The sequence below is a fragment of the Mastacembelus armatus genome, chromosome 11 (assembly GCF_900324485.2).
Source record: "Mastacembelus armatus chromosome 11, fMasArm1.2, whole genome shotgun sequence".
NCBI lineage: Eukaryota > Metazoa > Chordata > Actinopteri > Synbranchiformes > Mastacembelidae > Mastacembelus > Mastacembelus armatus.
The window spans coordinates 20,685,209-20,712,131 of record NC_046643.1 but is presented as its reverse complement, the minus strand read 5'-3'; the positions used below and the strand labels follow the sequence as shown (position 1 = coordinate 20,712,131).

The window sequence follows — 26,923 nt, the reverse complement described above, 5'->3', positions numbered from 1 at the left end:
AGAGAAGCGGGGGGTTCAAGCTTTTGGAGAGCTTTAAAAGGGAGTAGTAATATTTTATAATGGATTTGAAATTTGACGAGGAGCCAGTGAAGTTGTCTAAGTACCGGGGTGATGGGATCAGAGGATGTGGGCAGATAATTTCTGGAACAGTTGAAGTTTATGGAGGGATTTGTGAGTTAAACCATATAGAAATGAATTACAGTAATCGATCCTGGATGTGACGAGGGCATGTATGAGGGTGGCAGTGTTAAAGGGAGTGAGTGATGAACGCAGACGATTGAAAGTACGTAGGTGGAAGTAGGTCGCCCTGGTGACATGGTTAATAAGAGTGGAAAAGGGGAGGGTACTGTCAAGGGTCAGACTCTTTACCTGAGGGGAAGGGAGAATAGCGGAGTGATCAATGAAGAGAGAGAAAATGTCGACTTTAGAGAGTGTAGATTTGGTAGCGATGAGCAAAAACTCAATTTTATCACTGTTTAATTTGTGAGAAAACCACATTTTGATGTCCAAGAGTCAGTCAGAGAGGGAGGAAGGGGGAAGCGCAGTGGTGGATTTAGAGGAAAGACAGACCTGGGTGTCATCTGCATAGCAGTGGAATTGTATATTGTATTCACGGAAAATGAGACCAAGCGGGAGTAAGTATATAATGACCAGGAGAGGTGTCCAGGACAGAGCCCTGGGGAACACCAGTACTAACAGATGAGGAATAGGATCTGTGATTTTTAATTTGGAGAAACAGTGGGGCCAGAGATGTTTGAATGAAAGCAGGTGAGTGCAGTGTTGATGATACCAACTGATGCTAAACGGTGAAGGAGAATGAAGTGTGAAATTATATAAAATGCAGCAGTTAAATCGAGGAGGCTGAGAATAGTGATGAGTCCAGAATCTGCAGCTAACAGGAAGTCATTTGTAATTTTTACCCCAGCTGTTTCAGTGATATGGAGGGGGGGGGGGATCAGATTTAGAGTACTGACCGTGAGTCCGATTGTCTCCCCCAACTGGACAGAAGTAGTGACAAAACAGTTTTTAAAAAAAAAAAAAAAAAAAAAGTTAAAAATTAATATTAGAGGAAACTGAGTGCAGATAGATCGGTTTGGATAAGACACTGTCAGGTCTAGTCAGGTCATATGTTATATGCCACACTAAAAAGAAAGGTTTTTAGCTTGGACTTAAACATTGCCAGAGATGAGGCTTGTCTAACATCATCAGGAAGACTATTCCAGGTTTTAGCTGCATATAACTGAAACACTGCTTCTCCCTGTTTAGTCTTGACTCTGGGCACGAACAGAAGGCCTGTCCCTGATGTTCTCAGAGTTCGAGATGGTTCATATGGCATCAGCATGTCAGAGATGTAATGGGGTGCGGAGCCATGAAGAGACTTATACACAAGCAGTGCTGTTTTGAAGTCTATTCTCTGAGAGACAGGAAGCCAGTGCAAAGATCTGAGAACAGGAGTAATGTGGTTGTACTTCCTGGTTCTAGTCAGGACCTGAGCAGCGTTCTGAATGTACTGTAGCTGCCTTACAGCTCGTTTTGAGAGCCCCGTGAACAGGCCGTTACAGTAATCTAACCTGCTAGAGATGAAAACATGGATGAGTCTTTCCAAGTCTGGTTTAGACATGATCCCTTTAATTCTGGCAATGTTTTTGAGATGGTAAAATGCTGACGATGTTATCGATTTAATGTGGCTGTTAAAATTCAAGTCTGAGTCCATGATTACCCCTAGATGTCAAACCTGATTTTGAGATTTTAGAGAAAGAGACTCGAGGTGACTGCTGACACTTTCTCTTTGTGTCTGTGGCCCAAAGATGATTATTTCAGTCTTGTCACTGTTTATTGGGAGAGAGTTGTTTTGCATCCACACAATGATCTGTTCAATGCAGTGACACAGTGAATCGACTGGTCCATATTCACCAGCTGTGAGTGAAATGTAAATCTGAGTGTCATCTGCATAATTATGGAAGGACATATTATTGCTGCGTATTAACTGGCCTAAAGGAAACATGCAAAGATTGAACAAAAGGGGTCCCAAGATGGACCCTTGGGGGACCCCACATGTCAACACCATTTGGTCTGAGACACAGTTACCAACTTCAATGAAATACTTCCTGTCTTCAAGATAGAACTTAAACCATTTAAGGGCAGTACCAGAGATGCCTATCCAGTCCTCTAAACCTTTGTAATAGGATCACATGGTCCACTGTGTCAGAAGCAGCACTTAGATCCAGCAGTACCAAGACAGAGGCTCTGCCAGCGTCGGTGTTCAGACTAATGTCATTTGTCACCTTGATGAGGGCAGTTTCAGTGCTGTGATGGGGCCTAAAACCTGACTGAAAATCATCAAAGCAGTTGTTTAGCATGAGAAAGTCAGTAAGTTGTTGGTAAACAACTTTTTCAATGATTTTGCCTAAAAACGGCAGGTTTGATATGGGCCGGTAGTTGTTCAGCACCATGGCATCAAGACTGCTCTTCTTCAGGAGAGGCTTGATGACAGCAATTTTCAAGGCCGTTGGAAATGTTCCAGACTGTAATGAGTTATTAACTAATTGAGTGAGTTGTGGTAACAAACTGCTTAGTACTGATTTCAGAAATCTAGTGGGTAAAACATCAAGGCAACAGGTGGATGAGCTCAGACTTGAGATGGTCTCTTCAACTGTTATATCATTTACAGGTGTAAAGTGTTTCAGTTTTACCAAGCATCTCCTGGATGGCTGCAGAGTTGGTATCTGCCTTGTGCAATTTATTGTTTGTTTAACACCCTGAATCTTGTCATTAAAAAATAATGCAAATTCATTACATTTAGATGTTGAAATTAGTTCCAGTGGCAATGGAGATGGAGGGTTTGTCAACCTACTCACTGTAGCAAACAGGACACGTGAGTTGTTACTACTGTTGTTGATGATTTCAGAAAAATACATTTCTCTCTTTCTATGTAGAGTTTCATTGAACACACACAACATCTGCTTATAAATGTCATAATGAACCTGGAGCTTTGATTTACGCCATCTTCGTTCGACCTTCCGGCACTCCCTTTTCTGTGCCCTGACCGAGTCATCATTTCCCCACGGTGGCTTTTGCCTGTTCCTGATTAGTTTATCCTTAACAGGAGCAATCACATCTATGACATTTAGAACACTTGAAGTATATGAATTCAACAAATCTTCAACATGAGAGAAAGTGGTATTTTCAAACCTAATCATCTCCATAAACAGTGTCCTGGTGTTATCATTTATGTGTCTTTTCTGAACAAGTGTAGGTCCAGTTGCATCTTTGGGAATTATGGACAAATCAAAAAAGACACAAAAATGATCAGACAAAGCAACATCAATCACAGTGATATTAGAAGCGTTAACACCCTTAGTAATGACAAGGTCCAGAGTGTGACCTCTGGTATGGGTCGGCTCCCTAACGTGCTGACTAAGGCCATACGTTTCAAGGATGGTAGAAAGTTCTTTGGCATATCTGTCACAGGCCTTATCCATGTGAACATTAAAATCACCTGTAATAACCAAACAGTCAAACTCTGTGAGGACAACTGAAAGCATCTCAGAAAATTCATCAATAAAATTTTGACAGCATTGGGGAGGTTTGTAGAGGATGATAAAAGTACAAAAGGAGATAATTTTTGCTCCATTTTAAAAGATACATACTCAAATGATAAGAGCTCCCCAAATGACAACCAGATCTATATTAGTATGGAAATATTGAAACACTCAACATTAAACAAAATCAGTGAACATATCAGAAAAAAGATAAAATGAGAAAGAGTTTCACAATGAGACAGTATCAGAATAAAATCAGTAAAACCAGTAGAGGAGTCCAGGAGGCAGGTCAGGACTATGAACACTGGTCTCCACAGTTTCACTGTGACAGGACTCTGGGAGCCCTCAGGGGCCTCACACTGAGAGTTGAGAGTTGAATAAAACTATTGGGACAGAAACATTATTTTGTGTCACTATTACAAGAAAACAAGTCATTTGATGAAATAATGTTTATTTACTGTGATGATTCAAATTGTAACAAGCACAAAAACTTTACAGATAAAACATGAAACTAGAGAAGGAGGGAGGGAACCAGAGGGAGACAGAGCTGCAGAACAAAGACTGAGAACAGTTACAGAGTAAAACCAGAATCAGAGTAGCAGAGTCCCAGAGTCAGATCAGGACTATGAACACTGGTCTCTCGTCAGTGTCTCTGTGACCGGACTCTGGGAGCCCTGGGTGGCCTCACAGGTCACAGAGCCCACCTTCCCCCACTGGTCTGCAGGGAGCCTCAGGGTGCTGCTCCAGCTGTAGTGGCCGTCCTTCCCCAGCACCCCGGGGCTCCTGCTCTCCTCCCGGCTGCTGCTGCTCCTGCCGTCCACCTTCCAGGTCAGACTCCAGTCTGAGGGGAAGCCCTTGTTGGCCAGGCACATGAGCGTGGCCTTCCCCTGCTGCAGCTCCTGGCTGGAGGGGCCCAGCACCGTCAGGTTGGGGACCACTCGACCCACTGGAGGAGGAGACAGAGACAATATGAAGACAGCTCATACACAGAGAAAACAAACTCCACCCTGTTGGTTCCAGCAGAGGAGGCTGCTGGTTCTGCTGGTCTTCCTCACATCGGACAAAACTGGTCTTCGGCGTTTCGTTTCCCTCTGTGAGCTCAGTAACCATGGCAACAGACAGGCATCATTGCTGAACCGTGGCAACAGGCAGGTTTCAGTGCTAAAGATAATCAGCTTCAAGCAGGAAACTCTTTAGTTTCATGAACAAACTTCAACATCAGTGTTCAAGGATCCAAATGCTGCAGTGAAGCCAGAGTGTGAGGCTTTTATTTGATCCTCCACATGTTTTAGTTCAAACCAAATCTCATAAAAGAAGGTCTCATTTACACAGGCATCACTGCTGGACCATGAGCACAGATTTCACTGCTCACAGAGTTTTTAATGCTGAAATGTTTCCCAGCTCTAATATTAATCGTACTAATACAGCAAGTAGTTCAATTAGCTCGGGTCAGGTTATGAAGTTCATCAGATACTGGGAGGATTTGACCTGATATTAAACTGTTCAGTCCTGAATGAAGCTTCAGGAAAAACACATGCAATGATTTGAATTTCTCCAACTTATTGTGGCAGATTTGTTTGGCTGAAGTTTGATCATTATTACACACAAATCAATGAAGTCGATTTTCTTTCAGTCCAAGTTTGAAAACAAAACAGGACAAATTATAAACCAGAATATTGTCTTCAATAAATAAATGTTTCTTTGTAAAAACATCATATTAAAATGTACAAACTGTCCAAATGAAAATTTCAGAGCAACATCAGAGTTTCTTCATCAGACAGAATTGTATCAGTAACACAGTGACGTCTGTAACATTCACTTCAACATTACATTTTAATTATCAGCCAAAATATTAAAGGAAAGTCTGATTTTATTCAATAAAAGTAGTCAAAACTTTTAATTTGAATTAATATAGAAGTCAAATGTACTTACAGTTAACTTCCAGTCTGGTTCCTCCACCGAACGTGTACCACAGTGATACAAACTGATTGAGGCGTCGTACAAAAACCTCTCAGTGCAGAGACACGGCTCTCTGAGTCTGAAACAAACAGTCAACAAAAACAGTCTGTAAAACACAGCTGCTGTTATAAACCTGAACTAAAACTGAGCTCCAGAAAACACCCAAATTAATTCATTTGTTGAATATTTAGTAGATTTTTAATGTCTTGAATTCAAACTAAATGTTGCACATGCACCATCATTCATTCATTCAAAACAGATATTTAGGAAAAACATCCACCAAACAAATCAACACATTCCTAATCAAAACTGTGATAAAGTGATTGATCCACGAATAATCAGCCTGATCAGAGTGATCCAAGTCCCTGTTGGACTCAGTCAGAACATTTCCATAGAGAGCCACTTTGCATCAGCAGCACCATGCTCCAGTGCTCTGGGACAGTTTATAGTCCTGAGAGCTGAACACTGGATGACTGAGAGCTGTACTTCATGACAACAGAAGCCACAGAAATCCTCCTCATCAAAAACATGACTCTGATCTCAGTCCTCATCTGGACTCTCCTCTGCTGCTGCTTCACAGGTAAAGTCCAGAGAATCCAACTCCTCTCCTCTATGAACATCCGTCGCTGTGAAATGAAGCCGACAAAACCATGAGGCTGCTTTATGTTTTTGTGTCTGTGTCCTCAGAATCCAGAGGCCAGGTCACAGTGACTCAGCCTGGAGCAGTGAGGTCTGCTCTGGGAGGCTCCGTCACCATCAGATGTAAGACCAGTCAGGATGTTTACTATGATGGTTCTGATTACATTTTAGCCTGGTACCAACAGAGAGATGGAGAACGTCCTAAACTGCTCATTTTCTGGGCAAATCGTCGAGCATCAGGGACTCCAAATCGTTTTACAGGCATTGGATCAAACTCTGACTTCACTCTGACCATCAGTGGAGTCCAGGCTGAAGATGCAGCAGTTTATTACTGTCAGAGTTATCATAACATCAACAGTCAGTGGGTGTTCACACAGTGAAAAACAGTCGTACAAAAACCTCCCTCAGTCAGACTGAACAGAAACTGAACTGACTGCTGCAGCTGGAAACTACTGCAGAGACTGATACAGTTCACTGAGGAAACACACACACACACACACACACACACACACACACACACACACACACACACACACACAGAGTTCAAATCAACATTTAACAAAAACAGGTCCAGTGATCCAAAATGATGTTGATGGAATTTAAAACTCTTTTCTCCATGACAGCCTCTCACCATCCTTTCATATCCCAGTATAATCCCATGGTTTTAAGGGATTGGCCAAAGAATCAAGATGAGCCAAACTGGGACAGTCAGTGAGAAAATGCCTGCTCATGACCTTTGCCCTCAGCCTCATACTGGATCCCAGCTGTTTCAAGTCCTGTTCCAAGTCCAATCTAAAGTCATCAGCAGCAGAAACCTTGATGATCAAAGACCCAAAAAGCCTCTGCACATACAGCTCATATCCCTACATCAACATATATAGAACTACAGAGACTGAACCTGCCAAAGCAAATGGGATGACACACTCTCCCTAACTATTAACTCAGAAATCAAACAAGCTCAGTGAGACAAAAAGTTCTGTGTGCAGCTTTCAGTCCCATCACATGATCATCCTCAGCACATGGACTTTCCCAGTTGTCACTGAGCTGTGGATGTTCAAATTTCCATTCCTCTGAGCAGTAATATTTTATAATGGATTTGAAATTTGACAGAGAGCCAGTGAAGTTGTCTAAAAACTGGTGTGATGTGATCAGAAGGTGGGGTTCTTGAGAGGATGTGGGCAGATCGTTTCTGGATCAGTTGAAGTTTATGGAGGCATTTGTGAGGTAAACCATATAGAAGTGAATTACAGTAATCAATTGTGGATGTGATGAGGGCATGCATGAGGATGGCAGTGTTAAAGGGGGTGAGTGATGAGTGCAGACGATTGAAAGTACAGAGGTGGAAGTAGGCCGCCCTGGTGACATGGTTAATATGAGCGGAAAAGAAGAGGGTACTGTCAAGGGTGACACTCAGACTCTTTACCTGAGGGGAAGGGAGAATAGTGGAGTGATCAATGGGGAGAGAGAAAATGTCGACTTTAGAGAGTGTAGATTTGGTAGCGATAAACAAAAATTCAATTTTATCACTGTTTAATTTGTGAGAAAACCACATTTTGATGTCCAAGGGGCAGTCAGAGAGGGAGGAAGGGGGAAGCGCAGTGGTGGGTTTAGAGGAAAGACAGACCAGGGTGTCATCTGCATAGCATTGGAATTGTATATTGTATTCACGGAAAATGAGACCAAGTGGGAGTAAGTATATAATGAACAGGAGGTGTGCCCAGGACAGAGCCCTGGGGAAAACCAGTACTAACAGATGAGGAATGGGATCTGTGATTTTTAATTTGGAGCAACAGTGGGGCCAGAGATGTATGAATGAAACCAGGTGAGTGCAGTGTTGATGATACCAACTGATGATAAACGATGAAGGAGAGTGAAGTGTGAAATTATATAAAATGCGGCAGTTAAATGAAGGAGGATGAGAATAGTGATGAGTCCAGAATCTGCAGCTAACACGAAGTCATTTATAATTTTTACGCCAGCTGTTTCAGTGCTATGGAGGGGGTGAAAACCAGACTGGAATTGTTCATACAAATTATTGTTAGTAAGATGATTATGAACCTGAGCAGCAACTGTTTTTTCTATGACTTTGGAGATAAATGGTAAATTGGAGATGGGGTGGAAATTATTCAGGTTTGTTGGATCAGAGCTGGGTTTTTGAGGATAGGTGTGATTTTAGCAGTCTTTAGAGATGATGGAACAGAACCAGAGAGAAGAGTGAATAATATTGGTTATGAGAGGAGAGAGGGAGTGGGTGCAGTCTTAAACTAAGGTGGTGAGTAGAGGGTCCAGTTGGCAGGTAGACCACATTCTCATATGGGCTAAAAAAAAGTAAAATGTTGACGAGAGCAATTAATGAATGTTTTGAAAATAAAAGGTGAAAGAGCAAATAGTTTAAGCTATACCTTTAAAAACTTGAAAAGGTCATGACCTCCACACCTTTACAACCTAAAACTAATTTTAAATTAAGTTTTTTACTATATATCACTGACACAGGCTCAGTGTATTTACATCAATTTGTCTGTGAATGTTAAAATCATGTAATGAATAAATAAATGAATAACATACATGGAAACACAACTGATTTGATGATCAGATCTTTATTAGTCTGGAAATATTGAAACACTCAACATTAAACAAAACCAGTGAACATGTCAGGAACATAGTAAAATGATAAAGAGTTTCAGAATGAGATAGTGTCAGAAAAAAATCAGTAAAACCAGTAGCGGAGTCCAGGAGGCAGGTCAGGACTATGAACACTGGTCTCTCTTTTACTGTCACAGGACTCTGGGAGCCCTCAGGGGCCTCACACTTCACATTTCCATAGAGAGCCACTTTGCATCAGCAGCACCATGCTCCAGTGCTCTGGGACAGTTTATAGTCCTGAGAGTTGAACACTGGATGACTGACAGCTGTCCTTCATGACAACAGAAGCCACAGAAATCCTCCTCATCAAAAACATGACTCTGATCTCCATCCTCATCTGGACTCTCCTCTGCTGCTGCTTCACAGGTAAAGTCCAGAGAATCCAACTCCTCTCCTCTATGAACATCCGTCGCTGTGAAATGAAGCCGACAAAACCATGAGGCTGCTTTATGTTTTTGTCTGTGTGTCCTCAGAGTCCAGAGGCCAGGTCACAGTGACTCAGCCTGGAGCAGTGAGCTCTGCTCTGGGAGGCTCCGTCACCATCAGATGTAAGACCAGTCAGGATGTGTATGAGTTGGCTGACATCCACTTTTTAGCCTGGTACCAACAGAGAGATGGAGAAAGTCCTAAACTGCTCATTTATGCTGCTAGCTATCGAGCATCAGGGACTCCAGGTCGTTTTACAGGCAGTGGCTCAAACTCTGACTTCACTCTGACCATCAGTGGAGTCCAGGCTGAAGATGCAGCAGTTTATTACTGTCAGAGTTATCATGAGATCAACAGTCAGAGTGTGTTCACACAGTGAAAAATGGTCGTACAAAAACCTCCGTCAGTCAGACAGAACAGAAACTGAACTGACTGCTGCAGCTGGAAACTACTGCAGAGACTGATACAGTTCACTGAGGACACACACACACACACACACACACACACAGTTTTTCCATTCATGTCTATGAGTGTATTGTATCCCACTACTCTCTTCCTTCAGTCGTAGCTATGAATAAATAAACTCCTGCTGTCTACATAAACTACACATGCACTGCAACATAAATGACTGACACATTACTCAGACTTCACATTGTTGTTCTGACCAATAAAACAGAACAAACACATTAACGTCAGTTGTGCACATTAACACTTTAGTTGATCCTGGATGAATATGTGGTTAATTCATTTCCCAGGAAACTTCTCAGTCTGAGCTAAAGTTAGTGATGGTTGATTATAGCAAAGACAGTGAACCAGCAAATGTCTTTTTGGAGGATTCTCAGGAAAAACTACCTGCCTGAAAAACTGCTGGTGCAACTGAAAGCACACTGACCTACTGCATGTGTGTGTGGTTTGTCAGCTGCACAGTCACAGAGAAATAAAGTTCTCCAGAGAGTCTTGAATACGGCCCAGAAAAGTCCCGGCGGCCCCCGACCCTCTGTGGAACATCTAGACTGGTCCGGCAGCTTGAAAAGGGAGCAGAGTATCACGAGGAACATCTGGGACTAGGTAAACATCTGTTTGAGCTGCTGCCTTCAGCCAGAGGGTAGAGGACGTTTGAAGCAAGAACAAAAAGACTCAAAAATAGTTTTTATCTTGGAGCTATTGCTGCAATGAATAGTAACTGTTTGACTGGGGTAGGCCATGTTAATGTAGGTCTGTACAATCACAGCCACGCTGTGACTCATGGGACATGGGAATAATTCAATTTATCTTATCTAATAAACTGATCATATTCTATGATTCTGATCAAATCAATGATTCAGTCTTGGCAGATTTGATGACTTTGTAAATGAATTTCAACCTGAGAGTTTCCACCAATGACGTCTAAACATTTGAATTTCTCTGAGTTGAATAAAACTATTGGGACAGAAACATTATTTTGTGTCACTATTACAAGGAAACAAGTCATTTGATGAAATAATGTTTATTTACTGTGATGATTCAAATTGTAACAAGCACAAAAACTTTATAGATAAAACATGAAACTAGAGAAGGAGGGAGGGAACCAGAGGGAGACAGAGCTGCAGAACAAAGACTGAGAACAGTTACAGAGTCAAACCAGAATCAGAGTAAAACCAGTAGCAGAGTCCCAGAGTCAGATCAGGACTATGAACACTGGTCTCTCCTCAGTGTCTCTGTGACCGGACTCTGGGAGCCCTGGGTGGCCTCACAGGTCACAGAGCCCACCTTCCCCCACTGGTCTGCAGGGAGCCTCAGGGTGCTGCTCCAGCTGTAGTGGCCGTCCTTCCCCAGAACCCCGGGGCTCCTGCTCTCCTCCAGGCTGCTGCTGCTGCTGATGCTGCCGTCCACCTTCCAGGTCAGACTCCAGTCTGAGGGGAAGCCCTTGTTGGCCAGGCACATGAGGGTGGCCTTCCCTTGCTGCAGCTCCCGGCTGGAGGGGCCCAGCACCGTCAGGGTGGGACGGACATCACCTAGGAGACACCGATCGGCTTAGAGCACAGGTACCACACAGCTGTCAATCAAACAGCACACACCTGGACACCTTTCCTGTGTCAGAGTGGATTTTCTCCTTTAAGGACTTTGTGTCAGATGGTTTTTCTGCTCCACCAGTCACTGACTCACACATTGTTTCACTTCCCTTTAACAAACCTCTCATGCACATCAGCACAGAGACAGTCAGCTCACAGTTTGACCTGAAATATGTCAAACTACAGACGATACAAAACTGGATCATCAAAAACATCCAAAATATTTACATTCAAATATTTAGTGAAAGAAACAAACACAGAAAATGACCTGAATGAACTTCATGTTGATTTCAGTCATTGTTTAACAAACTGTTCACATGATTTCAAGACACATTTAAAATAACATGTGACACAAAATCTTTATCTCTGTTTGTTTTGACATAAACTAAGTGAAATGAAGTCACTGTAATAATAGTCACTATGGTGAAAAAATGAAAATCATTTTCAGATTTTTTAAAGTAGAATTAAAGTTTCAGTGTTTTTAGACTTGAAGTGGTTTAAATTTGAGCAACTTGAATCAAACTGCTCTGAGTTCACCTTCATGAAGGAGGTGGAATAAAACCATAAATACTAAACAAATTACAAATATAAATGAAAGTTTGATCAGACAGAAACATTAAAAACAGCATCTAAAATGTCACTTTACACTATTATATTTAGTATTTGTGCAGAAACTTACTTCCAACTTCCAGTCTGGTTCCTCCACCAAAAGTCCACCACAGTGATACAAACTGATTGAGGCGTCGTACAAAAACCTCTCAGTGCAGAGACACGGCTCTCTGAGTCTGAAACAAACAAAGTCAACAAAAACAGTCTGTAAAACACAGCTGCTGTTATAAACATGAACTAAAACTGAGCTCCAGAAAACATCCAAATTAATTCAGTTGTTGAATATTTATTATATTTTTAACGTCTTGAATTCAAACTAAATGTTGCACATGCACCATCATTCATTCATTCAAAACAGATATTTAGGAAAAACATCCACCAAACAAATCAACACATTCCTAATCAAAAATGTGATAAAGTGATTGATCCATTAATAATCAGCCTGTTCAGAGTGATCCTAGTCCCTGTTGGACTGAGTCAGAACATTTCCATAGAGAGCCACTTTGCATCAGCAGCACCATGCTCCAGTGCTCTGGGACAGTTTATAGTCCTGAGAGTTGAACACCGGATGACTGACAGCTGTCCTTCATGACAACAGAAGCCACAGAAATCCTCCTCATCAAAAACATGACTCTGATCTCCGTCCTCATCTGGACTCTCCTCTGCTGCTGCTTCACAGGTAAAGTCCAGAGAATCCAACTCCTCTCCTCTATGAACATCCGTCGCTGTGAAATGACGCCGACAAAATCATGAGGCCGCTTTCTGTTTTTGTCTCTGTGTCCTCAGAGTCCAGAGGCCAGGTCACAGTGACTCAGCCTGGAGCAGTGAGCTCTGCTCTGGGAGGCTCCGTCACCATCAGATGTAAGACCAGTCAGAATGTTTATGCATCAAACCGTTTAGCCTGGTACCAACAGAGAGATGGAGAAACTCCTAAACTGCTCATTTACTATGCTAGCACTCGAGAATCAGGGACTCCAGATCGTTTTACAGGCAGTGGATCAAACTCTGACTTCACTCTGACCATCAGTGGAGTCCAGGCTGAAGATGCAGCTGTTTATTACTGTCAGAGTTTACACAACATCAACAGTCAGTGGGTGTTCACACAGTGAAAAACGGTAGTACAAAAACCTCCCTCAGTCAGACTGAACAGAAACTGAACTGACTGCTGCAGCTGGAAACTACTGCACAGACTGATACAGTTCACTGAGGACACACACACACCAACTCATATTTCTATCCTAATTAGGACTCTCATAGACATAATGAAAACCATAGACCCTAACCCTAGAACTAAGTCTTAACCCTCAAATAGGTGTCTGAAAAAGTGGTAGAAATAAGGTAGAAATACAAACCTACACAAACACATGATGTTCACTTTGTCTCCACAAGTTTTTCTTTTGAACTTCAAACAGTCACCTCCCACCTCAACAACCGGACAAAGTCCCCAAATTATTTCTATATGTATACATGGACACATACACAGCTGTGTTTGTCCATACACACGTCAGTGAGATCACAGGCTCCTCAGATTTATACACATCATGAAGTGTGGACTGAGGGCAGGATGGTGTCAGGAACTGAGGCCCTGTGCTGAGGTGGGAGAGCTCAGGTGGGGGAGGACTATTATCTTGGAGCTGGTGTGTCTGACCCCGGTGTGTTTATTGTTGTTGGATACAGTCAGGATGGTGAACACACAGGAGGACACTGTAACTGAACTGTGTGAAGGTAAAGTTTCCACAGAAATAAAAATAGAGATCTTAAGATGATTATAAAGTGACGTAATTGTCCTTGTGATGTTGATACATCCTGAGTTTGGATATCTGGATTAGAATGAATGGTTTATTTTGGAAAGCAAATATTGTCTTTTGTCAGATCTTTTGTTCTTTCAGACAGCCCCTGTTCACATGTGAAGATATTTTTATCTGAAAGTAGTTTCTCACTCTTTGTGTGTCTCTGTATGCTGATGATATAGTTTATATTTCCAATTTCTAAGTTTCCTCAGACACTAAATATTTGTTTCTTCAGAAAATTAAGAAGGATATAAACTTTTAATTGCACAAAAGTTAATTAAACATAACTATTACTCTCATCCGGGCTATCCATCCATCCATCCATCCATTTTCTATACCCGCTTTTCCTGTTCTGGGTCACGGGGATCCGCTGGAGCCTATCCCAGCTCTCTCTCAGGTGGAAGGCAGGGGTACACCATAGACAGGTCATCAGTCTGTCGCAGGGCCACATATAGACACACAAAGACAGACAACCTCACACACTCACACTCACTCCTACGGGCAATTTTAGAGTCACCAATCAACCTGACATGCATGTTTTTGGACTGTGGGAGGAAACCGGAGTACCCGGAGTAAACCCACGCAAGCACAGGGAGAACATGCAAACTCCACACAGAAAGGCCGGGATGCGAACCCACGACCTCTCTTGATGTGAGGCAACAGTGCTAACCACTCAGCCACCATGCTGTCATCCGGGCTACAAAAGTAAAATTTTGAAGAGAGCAATGAATGAACGTGATGAATAAATAAAAGGTTAAAGTGCAAATAGTTCAAATGATACATCATAAAAACAGCTTGTAAAACACGGCTGCTGATATAAACATGAACTAAAACTGAGCTCCAGAAAACACCCAAATTAAGCCTCAAGCTGTATCGGGTCTACAGAGTGTGCAAGTGAGTGTAGACTAGAAAGAAGGGACTACAGGGCCCCAGTCCCAAGGCAGCTACCCCAAAGCTTTACCTGCTGAGAGTGAAGTAGTTCATACCTGTTCACAGTAGATGGTCACATATGCACATACAGGCTGATTCACTATTGCACCTATTTATCTCAGTTACTGGCCCCACATGGTGTTTAGCAAAACAAAGCAATTTGATATTAAAAGGAAACAGGAAAATTATACACCACACTAAAATTAACATGCTGGCCTCTTTAAAAAGGGCTTAAAACAAACAGCAGCCTCCCTAATTGGAAATGAGGTCCCTGAGAACCAGCACCAGAACCAAACACACTGATAAAGCCCACACTTTTATTTCCAACTTCCACATTAGATCCAAAGGTCAAAAAATGAGCGAGTGCAGCTGAAGGTCTCTCAGCCTGATTGGAAATATTCACCATCAGGAACCGGATGATGCTCCAGACACAACGGGCCCACACGACCCAGATCACAAGAACCGGTGCAGCCCGGTTGGAGCTCGGCTGTGGTTCGGCCCATATTATCTTCACTCACACACAGTCAAAGGGAAGAAACAGACACTTAAGGACAAACAATGAACGGTTAAAGTGCAAATACTTGAAGTCATTTGGACTCCACTAATAGATAAAACACTTCCCAAACCTGAAACTACATCAGTGCATCTGTCACTGGACATACTATAATACATCCCATAACTTTGAATACAGCATAAAATCTTTATCACACACTACTGTGATGTTGAATCAATCCACAATCATCCATTCTGTATTCTGATTTTTATATCTTTAAGTAACTTGACAAAGTAATGATTCTATCCACACATACCACATACAGCAGTTGTAAAATTTTCTTTGGATTACAAATCACAATTTTTATCTGTGAACACTGTCGGTATAATTGTATAACTGTGTGTTTTAATGTTAAAAGAGGTGGTGTACAGATGTAACAGTGTTGAAGAAGATCTGCTGTCCTGACCTGGAAGCGCTTTTCATTAACTGTAAACCCTCTACTCTCCGCGGGAGTTTTCCTCGTGCGTTCTGGTCAGTGTTTACATTCCCCCGCAAGCACGCCTGTGCGACGCGCTGCATCAGCTGGCTGAGGAGATCGCAAACACAGAGCAGCAGCACCCGGACTCTGTTTTTCTCATCCTCAGAGACTTTAATAAAGCACACTTGAGCCACGAACTGCCCAAATTCAAGCAGCACATCAAGTGCCCCACCAGAGAGGACAATATTCTCACGGACTCTGTTACATCTTACATCAGTTTCTGTGAGGACATGTGCATTCCCACCCGGACCTTCTTAACATACGACAACGACAAAGCGTGGTTCTCTGGAAAACTCAGACAGCTTCGTAAAGCCAAAGGAGATGCCTACAGAAGTGGTGATCGGGTCTTGTATAATCAGGCCAGGAACACACTGAATAAAGAGATCAGAGCAGCTAAGAGGAGCTACTCCAAAAAGCTGGAAAACCAGTTTACAGCTAACGACTCTGCTTCAGTGTGGAGAGGCCTGAGGACAATAACAAAACTATAAGACTCCATCCCCCTCCTCAATAGGCAATCAAACGCTGGTGAACGATCTGAATGAGTTCTATTGCAGATTTGAATCACCCCCCACCCGCCCTGATTGTCCTCCAGAGCAACCATTAACACCTCCAACCATCAATCCCCTCTCCTCCGCTCTGATACTTTAGACCAGTGTGGACGATATGTGTCGGCTCTTCAGGAAGCAGAAGAGAAGGAAAGCACCAGGACCAGATGGGGTTTCAACAACATGCCTCAGAACCTGTGCTGACCAGCTGGCTCCCATCTTCTCTCTGATCTTCAACAGATCACTGGAGCTGTGTGAAGTCCCTTCATGCTTCAAACGCTCCACCATCATTCCCATCCCCAAGAAGCCAAAAATCACGGGACTCAATGACTACAGACCAGTGGCTCTGACATCTGTGGTCATGAAGTCCTTTGAAAGACTGATGTTGGCCCACCTGAAGAACCTCACTGGACCCTTCCTGGACCCCCTGCAGTTTGCCTACCGATCCAATCGGTCCGTGGATGATGCAGTCAATATGGGGCTGCACTACATCCTGCAACATCTGGACAAACCAGGGACTTATGTAAGGATTCTGTTTGTGGACTTCAGCTCGGCATTCAACAGCATCATTCCATCACTCCTCCAGAATAAACTCTCCCAGCTCTCCGTTCCTGACTCTACCTGTCAGTGGATTACAAGCTTCCTGACGGATAGGCAACAGCTAATGAGGATGGGGAAATTTACTTCTGGCTCCCGCATCACCAGCACCGGCGCCCCCCAGGGGTGTGTTCTCTCCCCACTGCTCTTCTCCCTCTACACAAACGACTGCACCTCCTGTGACTCCTCTGTGAAACTCCTGAAGTTTGCAGATGATGCCACTGTCATTGGTCTCATCCAGGACGGTGAAGAGTCTGCATACAGACAGGAGGTGGAGCAGCTGGCTTGCTGGTGCAGTCACAACAACTTGGAGCTAAACACGCTCAAAACAGTGGAGATGGTTGTGGACTTCAGGAGAAATGCCCCCACCCACCCCCCTCTCACCATTATGAACAGCACTGTGGCACTTGTGGAGTCATTCAGGTTCCTGGGCACCACCATCTCTCAGGACCTGAAGTGGAACTTCCACATCGACTCCATCACGAAGAAGGCCCAGCAGAGGTTGTACTTCCTGCGCCAGCTGAAGAAGTTCAACCTTCCACAGACGCTGCTGACCCAGTTCTACTCGGTGGTCATCGAGTCTATCCTGTGCTCCTCCATCACTGTCTGGTTTAGTTCCGCCTCTAAATCAGACATCCAAAGACTTCAGAGGACAGTTCTGTCATCAAGACAGCCCGGCACAAAAGAAGCTTCTTCAATCAGGCCATCCAACTTTTAAACTCGTAGCTCTCCACCATTCCCTTCCACCACCTGCACTATGACACTGGCACCTTTTTGCTCTTTGCACACCAATTAGTTCTTGGACTCTGAACATCAGGGACAGGCCTTCTGTTCGTGCCCAGAGTCAGGAATAAACAAGGAGAAGCAGCGTTTCAGTCTTATGCAGCTAAAACCTGGAATAGTCTTCCTGATGATGTTAGACAGGCCTCATCTCTGGCAATGTTTAAGTCCAAGCTAAAAACTTTTCTTTATAGTTCACCATATGACAACTGAAAGTGTTTTATCCTGTAATTTCATTTAAAGTTCATTTTGTACTAATTGCTGTTTCTTTTCTTTCGAATGTATTTTAAACTTGTCTTTTATTTCTGTAAAGCATTTTGAATCACTCTGTGTATGAACTGTACTATATAAATTAACTTGACTTGCCTTACTGCAAAGATTGAACCTGCCAAAGCAAATGGGATGACACACTCTCTCTGACTATTAACTCAGAAATCAAACAAGCTCAGTGAGACTAAAAGTTCTGTGTGCAGCTTTCAGTCCCATCACATGATCATCCTCAGCACATGGACTTTCCCAGTTATCACTGAGCTGTGGATGTTCAAATTTCCATTCCTCTGAGCATTTTGGGACAAATGATCCACACTGGCTTCAGAGTCAAAGCATCATTTCACTTTGGCAAACTCATGTCTCAGCTTCACTTGGTGAAATCTCCACCTTACAAACACACAAACATGTCACAGCTGTTTTCACATCAATCTACAAAGAAGTGGACGAGTTCACTGCCAGACTGTTTGATCCTGTACATGTGAATATGCAGCAGTGAGGAGGAAGCAGGCTGCCATGGTGAGGGCAGCTGCAGCTGACTGACTCTGTGTGTTTGCATATGTGTCCTGCCTCTGTGCTCCAGACGTTAAGAGGCCAGTGTTCATCAGTGGCCGTCCAGGCCTTTCATAGCCACCCACACGCCGGCAGCACCATGATGATGATGATGAGGATGATGTCTCTGACTCTACTGCTGGCCACCCTGGGGCTCCTTGTTAAGGGTGAGACTCTCTTCTGAAAATTTTGCTTCAGGATGCAGCCAGGTTCACCACAATGATGTTCTGCTCTGATGGAGAAACGCTGACACGAGCAACACTGAGCTTCTTCCATCTATTGTCCACATGTTAAAGAAATGATCCTCTTCTGTTTGGATGATGATCGTCTTTCTCCAAGCTGGACTGGTCTCAATAAGCCTTCTCCTCTTGTTCATGTTTTCCAGGTTCATCAGGACAAATCACCCTGACTCAGTCTCGTGGATCGCAGTCTGTTGTTCCAGGACAGACTGTCAACATCAGATGTCAAGTCAGTTCTTATGTTAGTTTGTAGATTGTTCACTTCATATGTTAGTGATGATTTGCAGTGGTACCTTCAGAAACCTGGAGAAGCTCCTAAACTCCTGATTTATAATGCTGCATCACGTTTTTCTGGAGTTTCTGATCGTTTCAGTGGGAGTCAGTCTGGGACTGACTTCACTCTGACCATCAGTAGAGTTCAGGCTGAAGATGCAGGAGTTTATTACTGTCAGCAGGATTACAGCAGACCGTTCACACAGTGAAACAACGTCGTACAAAAACCTCCCTCAGCTGCAGAGGAACTGATCTGACTCCATAGCTGCACTAAACCTCAAACATCAAAATATGCGGTTTAGTATCAAAATATGTTTTGACATGAATTTTAATTATTTTATGACTTTTAATTCATCCAACACATAATTTAGTAACTAGTTAAAGCAGAGTCAAAATACTCATTAATCCCGACATTACACTAAAAAAAATTAATTAATTAAACAGTGAACAGGATTCAGATAAATTAATTCAGATAAATTAATTGACCCACTATAGACCATGTTGACATATTTTATTTTTATGTTTTTAACTCCTTATGAATAATGAAAAAGCAGATTTGTTGCAGTTTAAAGTTTGCATAGTAAATGTTTTATATACAACATTATTATTGAACTACAGATTCATATTGTTGTTGTTTTTCTGTTGGTTTTCTGTCCAACAGATTCAGATGTTCCGCCGTCTCCAACATCAGTGAAGGACAAGTTTCCATAAAAATAAAAAACTAGAAATCGTCTCTAAATTGATGTAAATGTTTCAATGATGTTCACGTGTGCTGAGTTTGAATATCTGGATTTGAATTAATGCCTTTATTTTGTAAAGAAAGAGCATCACAGTGTCTGTTGTCAGATCTTTTGTTCTTTCAGACTGACACTGCTCAAATGTAAAAATAGTTTCATTTGAAAGTAGTTTTTCACTTTTTGTGTGTCTCTATATGCTGATGATATTTGACTTTATATGTCCAATTTCTACATTTCCTCAGACACTGAATGTTTGTTTCCACAGAAAATTAAGGACATAAATATTTAATTGCACATAAGTAAATTAAACATATCTATTACTATCATTTGGGCTAAAAAAGTAAAATATTGATGCGAGCAATGAATGAACGTAATGAATAAATAAAAATAATTCAAATAAAAACAGTCTGTAACACACAGGTGCTGTTATAAACATGAACTAAAACTGAGCTCCAGAAAACACCCAAATTAATTCATTTGTTGAATATTTAGTAGATTTTTAATGTCTTGAATTCAAACTAAATGTTGCACATGCACCATCATTCATTCATTCAAAACAGATATTTAGGAAAAAACATCCACCAAACAAATCAACACATTCCTAATCAATAATGTGATAAAGTGATTGATCCATGAATCATCAGCCTGATCAGAGTGATCCAAGTCCCTGTTGGACTCAGTCAGAACATTTCCATAGAGAGCCACTTTGCATCAGCAGCACCATGCTCCAGTGCTCTGGGACAGTTTATAGTCCTGAGAGTTGAACACTGGATGACTGACAGCTGTCCTTCATGACAACAGAAGCCACAGAAATCCTCCTCATCAAAAACATGACTCTGATCTCCGTCCTCTTCTGGACTCTCCTCTGCTGCTGCTTCACAGGTAAAGTCCAGAGAATCCAACTCCTCTCCTCTATGAACATCCGTCGCTGTGAAATGAAGCCGACAAAACCATCAGGCTGCTTTATGTTTTTGTCTCTGTGTCCTCAGAGTCCAGAGGCCAGGTCACAGTGACTCAGCCTGGAGCAGTGAGCTCTGCTCTGGGAGGCTCCGTCACCATCAGATGTAAGACCAGTCAGAATGTTTATGGTGGGAGCTATTTACACTGGTACCAACAGAGAGATGGAGAAAGTCCTAAACTGCTCATTTACTATGCTAGCAGTCGAGTATCAGGAACTCCAGATCGTTTTACAGGCAGTGGATCAAACTCTGACTTCACTCTGACCATCAGTGGAGTCCAGGCTGAAGATGCAGCAGTTTATTACTGTCAGAGTTATCATGAGATCAACAGTCAGGGTGTGTTCACACTGTGAAAAATGGTCGTACAAAAACCTCCCTCAGTCAGACTGAACAGAAACTGAACTGACTGCTGCAGCTGGAAACTACTGCAGAGACTGATACAGTTCACTGAGGACACACACACACACACACACACACAAACACACACACACACACACACACACACACACACACAGACACACACACACACAGTTCAAATCAACATTTAACAAAAACAGGTCCAATGATCCAAAATGATGTTGATAGAATTTAAACTCCTTTCTCCATGACAGCGTCTCACCATCCTTTCATATCCCAGTATAATCCCATGGTTTTAAGGGATTGGCCAAAGAATCAAGATGAGCCAATCTGGGACAGTCAGTGAGAAAATGCCTGCTCATGACCTTTGCCCTCAGCCTCATACTGCATCCCATCTGTTTCAAGTCCTGTTCCAAGTCCAATCTAAAGTCATCAGCAGCAGAAACCTTGATGATCAAAGACCCAAACAGCCTCTGCACATACAGCTCATATCCCTACATCAACATATATATTAAGTGAATCTACAAAGTGACAAATGACATTCGTCTGAACACCAACGCTGGCAGAGTCTGTCTTAGTACTGTTGGATCCTGTTACAAAGTCCTATCTTGAAGACAGAAAGTACTTCACTGAAATTGGTAACAGTGTCTCAGAGCAAATGGTGTTGATATGAGGGGTCCCCCAGGGGTCCATCTTGGGACCCCTTTTGTTCAATCTTTACATGTTTCTTTTAGGCCAGTTAATGCACAGCAATAATGTGTCCTATCATATCTATGCAGATGACACTCAGATTTACATTTCACTCACAGCAGGTGAATATGGACCGCTCGATTCACTGTGTCATTGCATTGAACAGATCACTCTGTGGATGCAAAACAACTCTCTCCAAATAAACAGTGACAAGACTGAAATAATCATCTTTGGGCCATAGAAACAAAGAGCAAGTGTCAGCAGTAACCTCGAGTCTCTTTCTCTAAAATCTCAAAATCAGTTTTGACATCTAGGGGTATTCATGGACTTAGACTTGAAATTTAACAGCCACATTAAATCAATTACATCATTAGCATTTTACCATCTCCAAAACATTGCCAGAATCAAAGAGATCATGTCTAATCCAGACTTGGAGAGACTCATCCATGCATTTATCTCCAGGAGGTTAGATTACTGTAACTGCTCATGGGGCTCTCAAAACATTACTCCTACTCTCAGGTGTCCACACTGGCTTCCTGTCGCTCGGAGAATAGACTCTAAAACAGCACTGCTTGTGTTTAAGTCTCTTCATTACTCAGCACCACATTACATCTCTGACATTTTGGTGCCATAAGAACCATCTTGGACTCTGAGAACATCAGGGACAGGCCTTCTTTTCGTGCCCAGAGTCAGGACTAAACATGGAGAAGCAGCGTTTCAGTTTTATGCAGCTAAAACCTGGAATAGTCTTCCTGATGATGTTAGACAGGCCTAATCTCTGGCAATGTTTAAGTCCAAGCGAAAAACTTTTCTTTATAGTTCAGCATATGACAACTGAAAGTGTTTTATCCTGTAATTTGATTTAAAGTTCATTTTGTACTAATTGCTGTTTCTTTTCTTTCCGATGTATTTTTAACTTGTCTTTTATTTCTGTAAATCACTTTGAATTACTCTGTGTATGAACCTTACTATATAAATAAACTTGACTTGCCTTACTGCAGAGATTGTACCTTCCAAAGCAAATGGGATGACACACTGTCTCTGACTATTAACTCAGAAATCAAACAAGCTCAGTGAGACTAAAAGTTCTGTGTGCAGCTTTCAGTCCCATCACATGATCATCCTCAGCACATGGACTTTCCCAGTTGTCACTGAGCTGTGGATGTTCAAATTTCCATTCCTCTGAGCATTTTGGGACGAATGATCCACACTGGCTTCAGAGTCAAAGCATCATTTCACTTTGGAAAACTCATGTCTCAGCTTCACTGAGTAATTGTGTCATTGTTTCAATGATGTTTACGTGTGCTGAGTTTGAATATCTGGATTAGAATTAATGCCTTTATTTTGTAAAGAAAGAGCATCACAGTGTCTGTTGTCAGATCTTTTGTTCTTTCAGACTGACACTGCTCAAATGTAAAAATATTTTTATTTGAAAGTAGTTTTTTAAAATTTTTTGTATGTCTATATGCTGATGACATTTGACTTTATATTTCCAATTTCTACATTTCGTCAGACATTCTGAATATTTGTTTTCTTAGGAAATTATAATGAACATGTAGTCTATGGAGTAGATGTTAGGTCGGAGAGAGTTCCAGAGGTGGGGAGCAGAGTGGCTGAAAGCTCCTGCCCCCATCGAGGACAGGTGTGCAGGTGGAGTGGACAGGAGATTGGCTGTAGAGGACCGTAGTGAGCGGGAGGGAGTATATATTTGTAGGAGGTCTAAGAGAAAGAGGGGGGGTTCATGCTCATGGAGAGCTTTAGAAGGGAGTAGTAATATTTAATTTTATAATAGATTTGAAATTTGACGGGGAGCCAGTGAAGTTGTCTAAGTACTGGGGTGATGTGATCAGAGGAGGGGGTTTTTGAGAGGATGTGGGCAGATAATTTCTGGACCAGTTGAAGTTTATGGAGGGATTTGTGAGGTAAACCATATAGAAGTGAATTACAGTAATCAATCCTGGATGTGACGAGGGCATGTATGACGATGGCAGTGTTAAAGGGAGTGAGTGATGAGCGCAGACGATTGAAAGTATGGAGGTGGAAGTAGGCCGCCCTGGTGACATGGTTAATATGAGCTGAAAAGGAGAGGGTACTGTCAAGGGTGACACTCAGATTCTTTACCTGAGGGGAGGGGGAATAGCGGAGTGATCAATGAAGTGAGAGAAAATGTCAACTTTAGAGAGGGTAGATTTGGTAGCGATGAGCAAAAACTCAATTTTATCACTGTTTAATTTGTGAGAAAACCACATTTTCATGTCCAAGAGGCAGTCAGAGAGGGAGGAAGGGGGAAGCGCAGTGGTGGGTTTAGAGGAAAGATAGACCTGGGTGTCATCTGCATGGCAGTGGAATTGTATATTGTATTTACGGAAAATAAGTCCACGTGGGAGTAAGTATATAATGACTAGGAGAGGTGTCCAGGACAGAGCCCTAGGGAACACCAGTACTAACAGATGAGAAATGGGATCTGTGTGAACAGTGGGGCCAGAGATGTATGAATGAAAGCAGGTGAGTGCAGTGTTGATGATACCAACTGATAATAAACGGGGAAGGAGAGTGAAGTGTGAAATTATATAAAATGCGGCAGTTAAATCAAGGAAGATGAGAATAGTGATGAGTCCAGAATCTGCAGCTAACAGGAAGTCATTTGTAATTTTTACCCCAGCTGTTTCAGTGCTATGGAGGGGGTGAAGACCAGATTGGAATTGTTCATACAAATTATTGTTAGTAAGAAAAGCCCAGTAAGTAAGCTGGGTTTTTGAGGATAGGTGTGATTTTAGCAGTCTTTAGAGATGATGGAACAGAACCAGAGAGAAGAGTGAATAATATTGGTTATGAGAGGAGAGAGGGAGTGGGTGCAGGCTTTAACTAAGGTGGTGAGTAGAGGGTCCAGTTGGCAGGTAGACCACATTCTCATATGGGCTAAAAAAAAGTAAAATATTGACGAGAGCAATGAATGAATGTTTTGAAAATAAAAGGTGAAAGTGCAAATAGTTTAAACTATAGCTTTAAAAACTTGACAAGGTCATGACCTCCACACCTTTACAACCTAAAACTAATTTTAAATTAAGTTTTTTACTATATATCACTGACACAGGCTCAGTGTATTTACATCAATTTGTCTGTGAATGTTAAAATAATCTAATGAATAAATAAATGAATAACATACATGGAAACACAACTGATCTGATGATCAGATCTTTATTACTCTGGAAATATTGAAACACAACATTTAACAAAACCAGTGAACATCTCAGGAATAAGATAAAATGAGAAAGCGTTTCAGAATGAGACAGTGTCAGAATAAAATCAGTAAAACCAGTAGCGGAGTCCAGGAGGTCTCTTCTCAGTTTCACTGTGACAGGACTGTGGGAGCCCTCAGGGGCCTCACACTTCACATTTCCATAGAGAGCCACTTTGCATCAGCAGCACCATGCTCCAGTGCTCTGGGACAGTTTATAGTCCTGAGAGTTGAACACTGGATAGCTGTCCTTCATGACAACAGAAGCCACAGAAATCCTCCTCATCAAAAACATGACTCTGATCTCCGTCCTCATCTGGACTCTCCTCTGCTGCTGCTTCACAGGTAAAGTCCAGAGAATCCAACTCCTCTCCTCTATGAACATCCGTCGCTGTGAAATGAAGCTGACAAAACCATGAGGCTGCTTTATGTTTTTGTCTGTGTGTCCTCAGAGTCCAGAGGCCAGGTCACAGTGACTCAGCCTGGAGCAGTGAGCTCTGCTCTGGGAGGCTCCGCCACCATCAGATGTAAGACCAGTCAGAATGTTTATGTTTCAGGCAGCGACCACTGTTTAGCCTGGTACCAACAGAGAGATGGAGAAACTCCTAAACTGCTCATTTACTATGCTAGCACTCGAGAATCAGGGACTCCAGATCGTTTTACAGGCAGTGGATCAAAGTCTGACTTCACTCTGACCATCAGTGGAGTCCAGGTTGAAGATGCAGCAGTTTATTACTGTCAGAGTTTACACAACATCAACAGTCAGTGGGTGTTCACACAGTGAAAAATGGTCGTACAAAAACCTCCCTCAGTCAGACTGAACAGAAACTGAACTGACTGCTGCAGCTGGAAACTACTGCAGAGACTGATACAGTTCACTGACCCACATCAGTTAAACTGTCTATAGAACAACTACTGTATCTGGTGTATGTGCTCACAAAGAATCATGACACATCTCTGAATTGTTTCTTCACAACTCTTTACACTTTTATTTGATCCAGGTGCTGACATTTAAAATCCCAATGCATCTTTGAATTAACACCATCATTAAATCAGCTTTTATGCTAATGACCTCCTAATATTAGTTGGAAGCTTGGAATTGGTTTTCCTTATCTGACTTGTTAAACATCTACAAAACTCTTCATTTAATTAGTTTCTTACTTTTGGTATTTGTTTTCATTCCATTCCAGGTCAGCTCTTCTAAAGATGTAGTTGCTAAATCATCTTCTTTTCCTTTCAGCTGCTCCCTTCAGGGATCGCCACAGCGAATCATATGCATCCATCCAGCCCTATCCTTTGTTCCCAGCAAATTAAGAAACAAATCCAATGTTTCTCAGGAAGGACAGACTCTGCAGACAGTTGGGGAATCAGAATGAGTCCACCATTAGATCCTAATGACTCTCACCTGAGCTCACTCCTTTGGTCACTTAACGAGCCTATTCAGACTAGGTGTGAAGTGAAACCAACTCAGGGGCGTGGGTCTAACAACTCTCACCTGATTTGCTTTAGCCCACTTAGTGAGCCGTTGGGCCAAGGGTGGAGTGAAACTAACCTGGGAAATAAATTTGGGGGTTCCAGTCCAGCCTCTCTCAGACTGATGAAGCCACTTGAATGGGTGGCGAAACATTTCAGCTTTAAAGAACAGAAACTCCAGTTGCCATGACTCAACCTCTAGATAACCTCCCGTGGACGATTGAGAATCTACACAGACATATCCTCTGTAGCCTCCTCACCCACACCAACTATCATCATGTCCTCCTTCACTACATCCAAGAACCTCCTCTTTGGTCTTCCTCTAGGCCTCCTTCCTGGCAGCTCTAACCTCAGCATCCTTTTACCAATGTATTCACTGTCCCTCCTCACCCCCCCTCCTTCCTGGTTTTTTATCCAAAACATCCACATCTGTGGTACTCTTTGGCATGAAACCACACTGCTGCTCACAAATGCTCACTTCAGATATCAGCCTAGCCTCCACTACACTTTCCCATAACTTCATTGTGTGACTCATCAGCTTTATTCCTCTGTAGTTTCCACAACTCTGCAGGTCTCCCTTGTTCTTAAAGATGGGC

At 42.4% G+C, this 26,923-nt stretch overlaps 5 gene segments (V, D, J or C); 3 read left to right on the top strand and 2 right to left on the bottom strand.

The window, feature by feature from the left end:
• Positions 1–3,976: 3,976 nt before the first annotated feature.
• LOC113126318 (Ig kappa-b4 chain C region-like) lies at positions 3,977–5,535 on the bottom strand (the record flags this gene model as incomplete). The annotated part of the segment is given in 2 exon segments: positions 3,977–4,488; positions 5,475–5,535. Coding segments are annotated over 2 exon segments (384 nt in total), but the record flags the coding sequence as incomplete, so codon positions are not given.
• Positions 5,536–10,679: 5,144 nt separating this feature from the next.
• LOC113126317 (Ig kappa-b4 chain C region-like) lies at positions 10,680–12,130 on the bottom strand. The segment is given in 3 exon segments: positions 10,680–11,203; positions 11,940–11,991; positions 12,119–12,130. Coding segments are annotated over 3 exon segments (390 nt in total).
• A 366-nt stretch (positions 12,131–12,496) lies between these two features.
• Positions 12,497–12,966, top strand: LOC113126930 (Ig kappa chain V region 3381-like; the record flags this gene model as incomplete). The annotated part of the segment is given in 2 exon segments: positions 12,497–12,548; positions 12,656–12,966. Coding segments are annotated over 2 exon segments (363 nt in total), but the record flags the coding sequence as incomplete, so codon positions are not given.
• A 7,474-nt stretch (positions 12,967–20,440) lies between these two features.
• LOC113126893 (Ig kappa chain V region K-25-like) lies at positions 20,441–21,037 on the top strand. The segment is given in 2 exon segments: positions 20,441–20,492; positions 20,600–21,037. Coding segments are annotated over 2 exon segments (375 nt in total).
• A 4,110-nt stretch (positions 21,038–25,147) lies between these two features.
• Positions 25,148–25,626, top strand: LOC113126904 (immunoglobulin kappa variable 4-1-like; the record flags this gene model as incomplete). The annotated part of the segment is given in 2 exon segments: positions 25,148–25,199; positions 25,307–25,626. Coding segments are annotated over 2 exon segments (372 nt in total), but the record flags the coding sequence as incomplete, so codon positions are not given.
• Between the last annotated feature and the right edge of the window lie 1,297 nt (positions 25,627–26,923).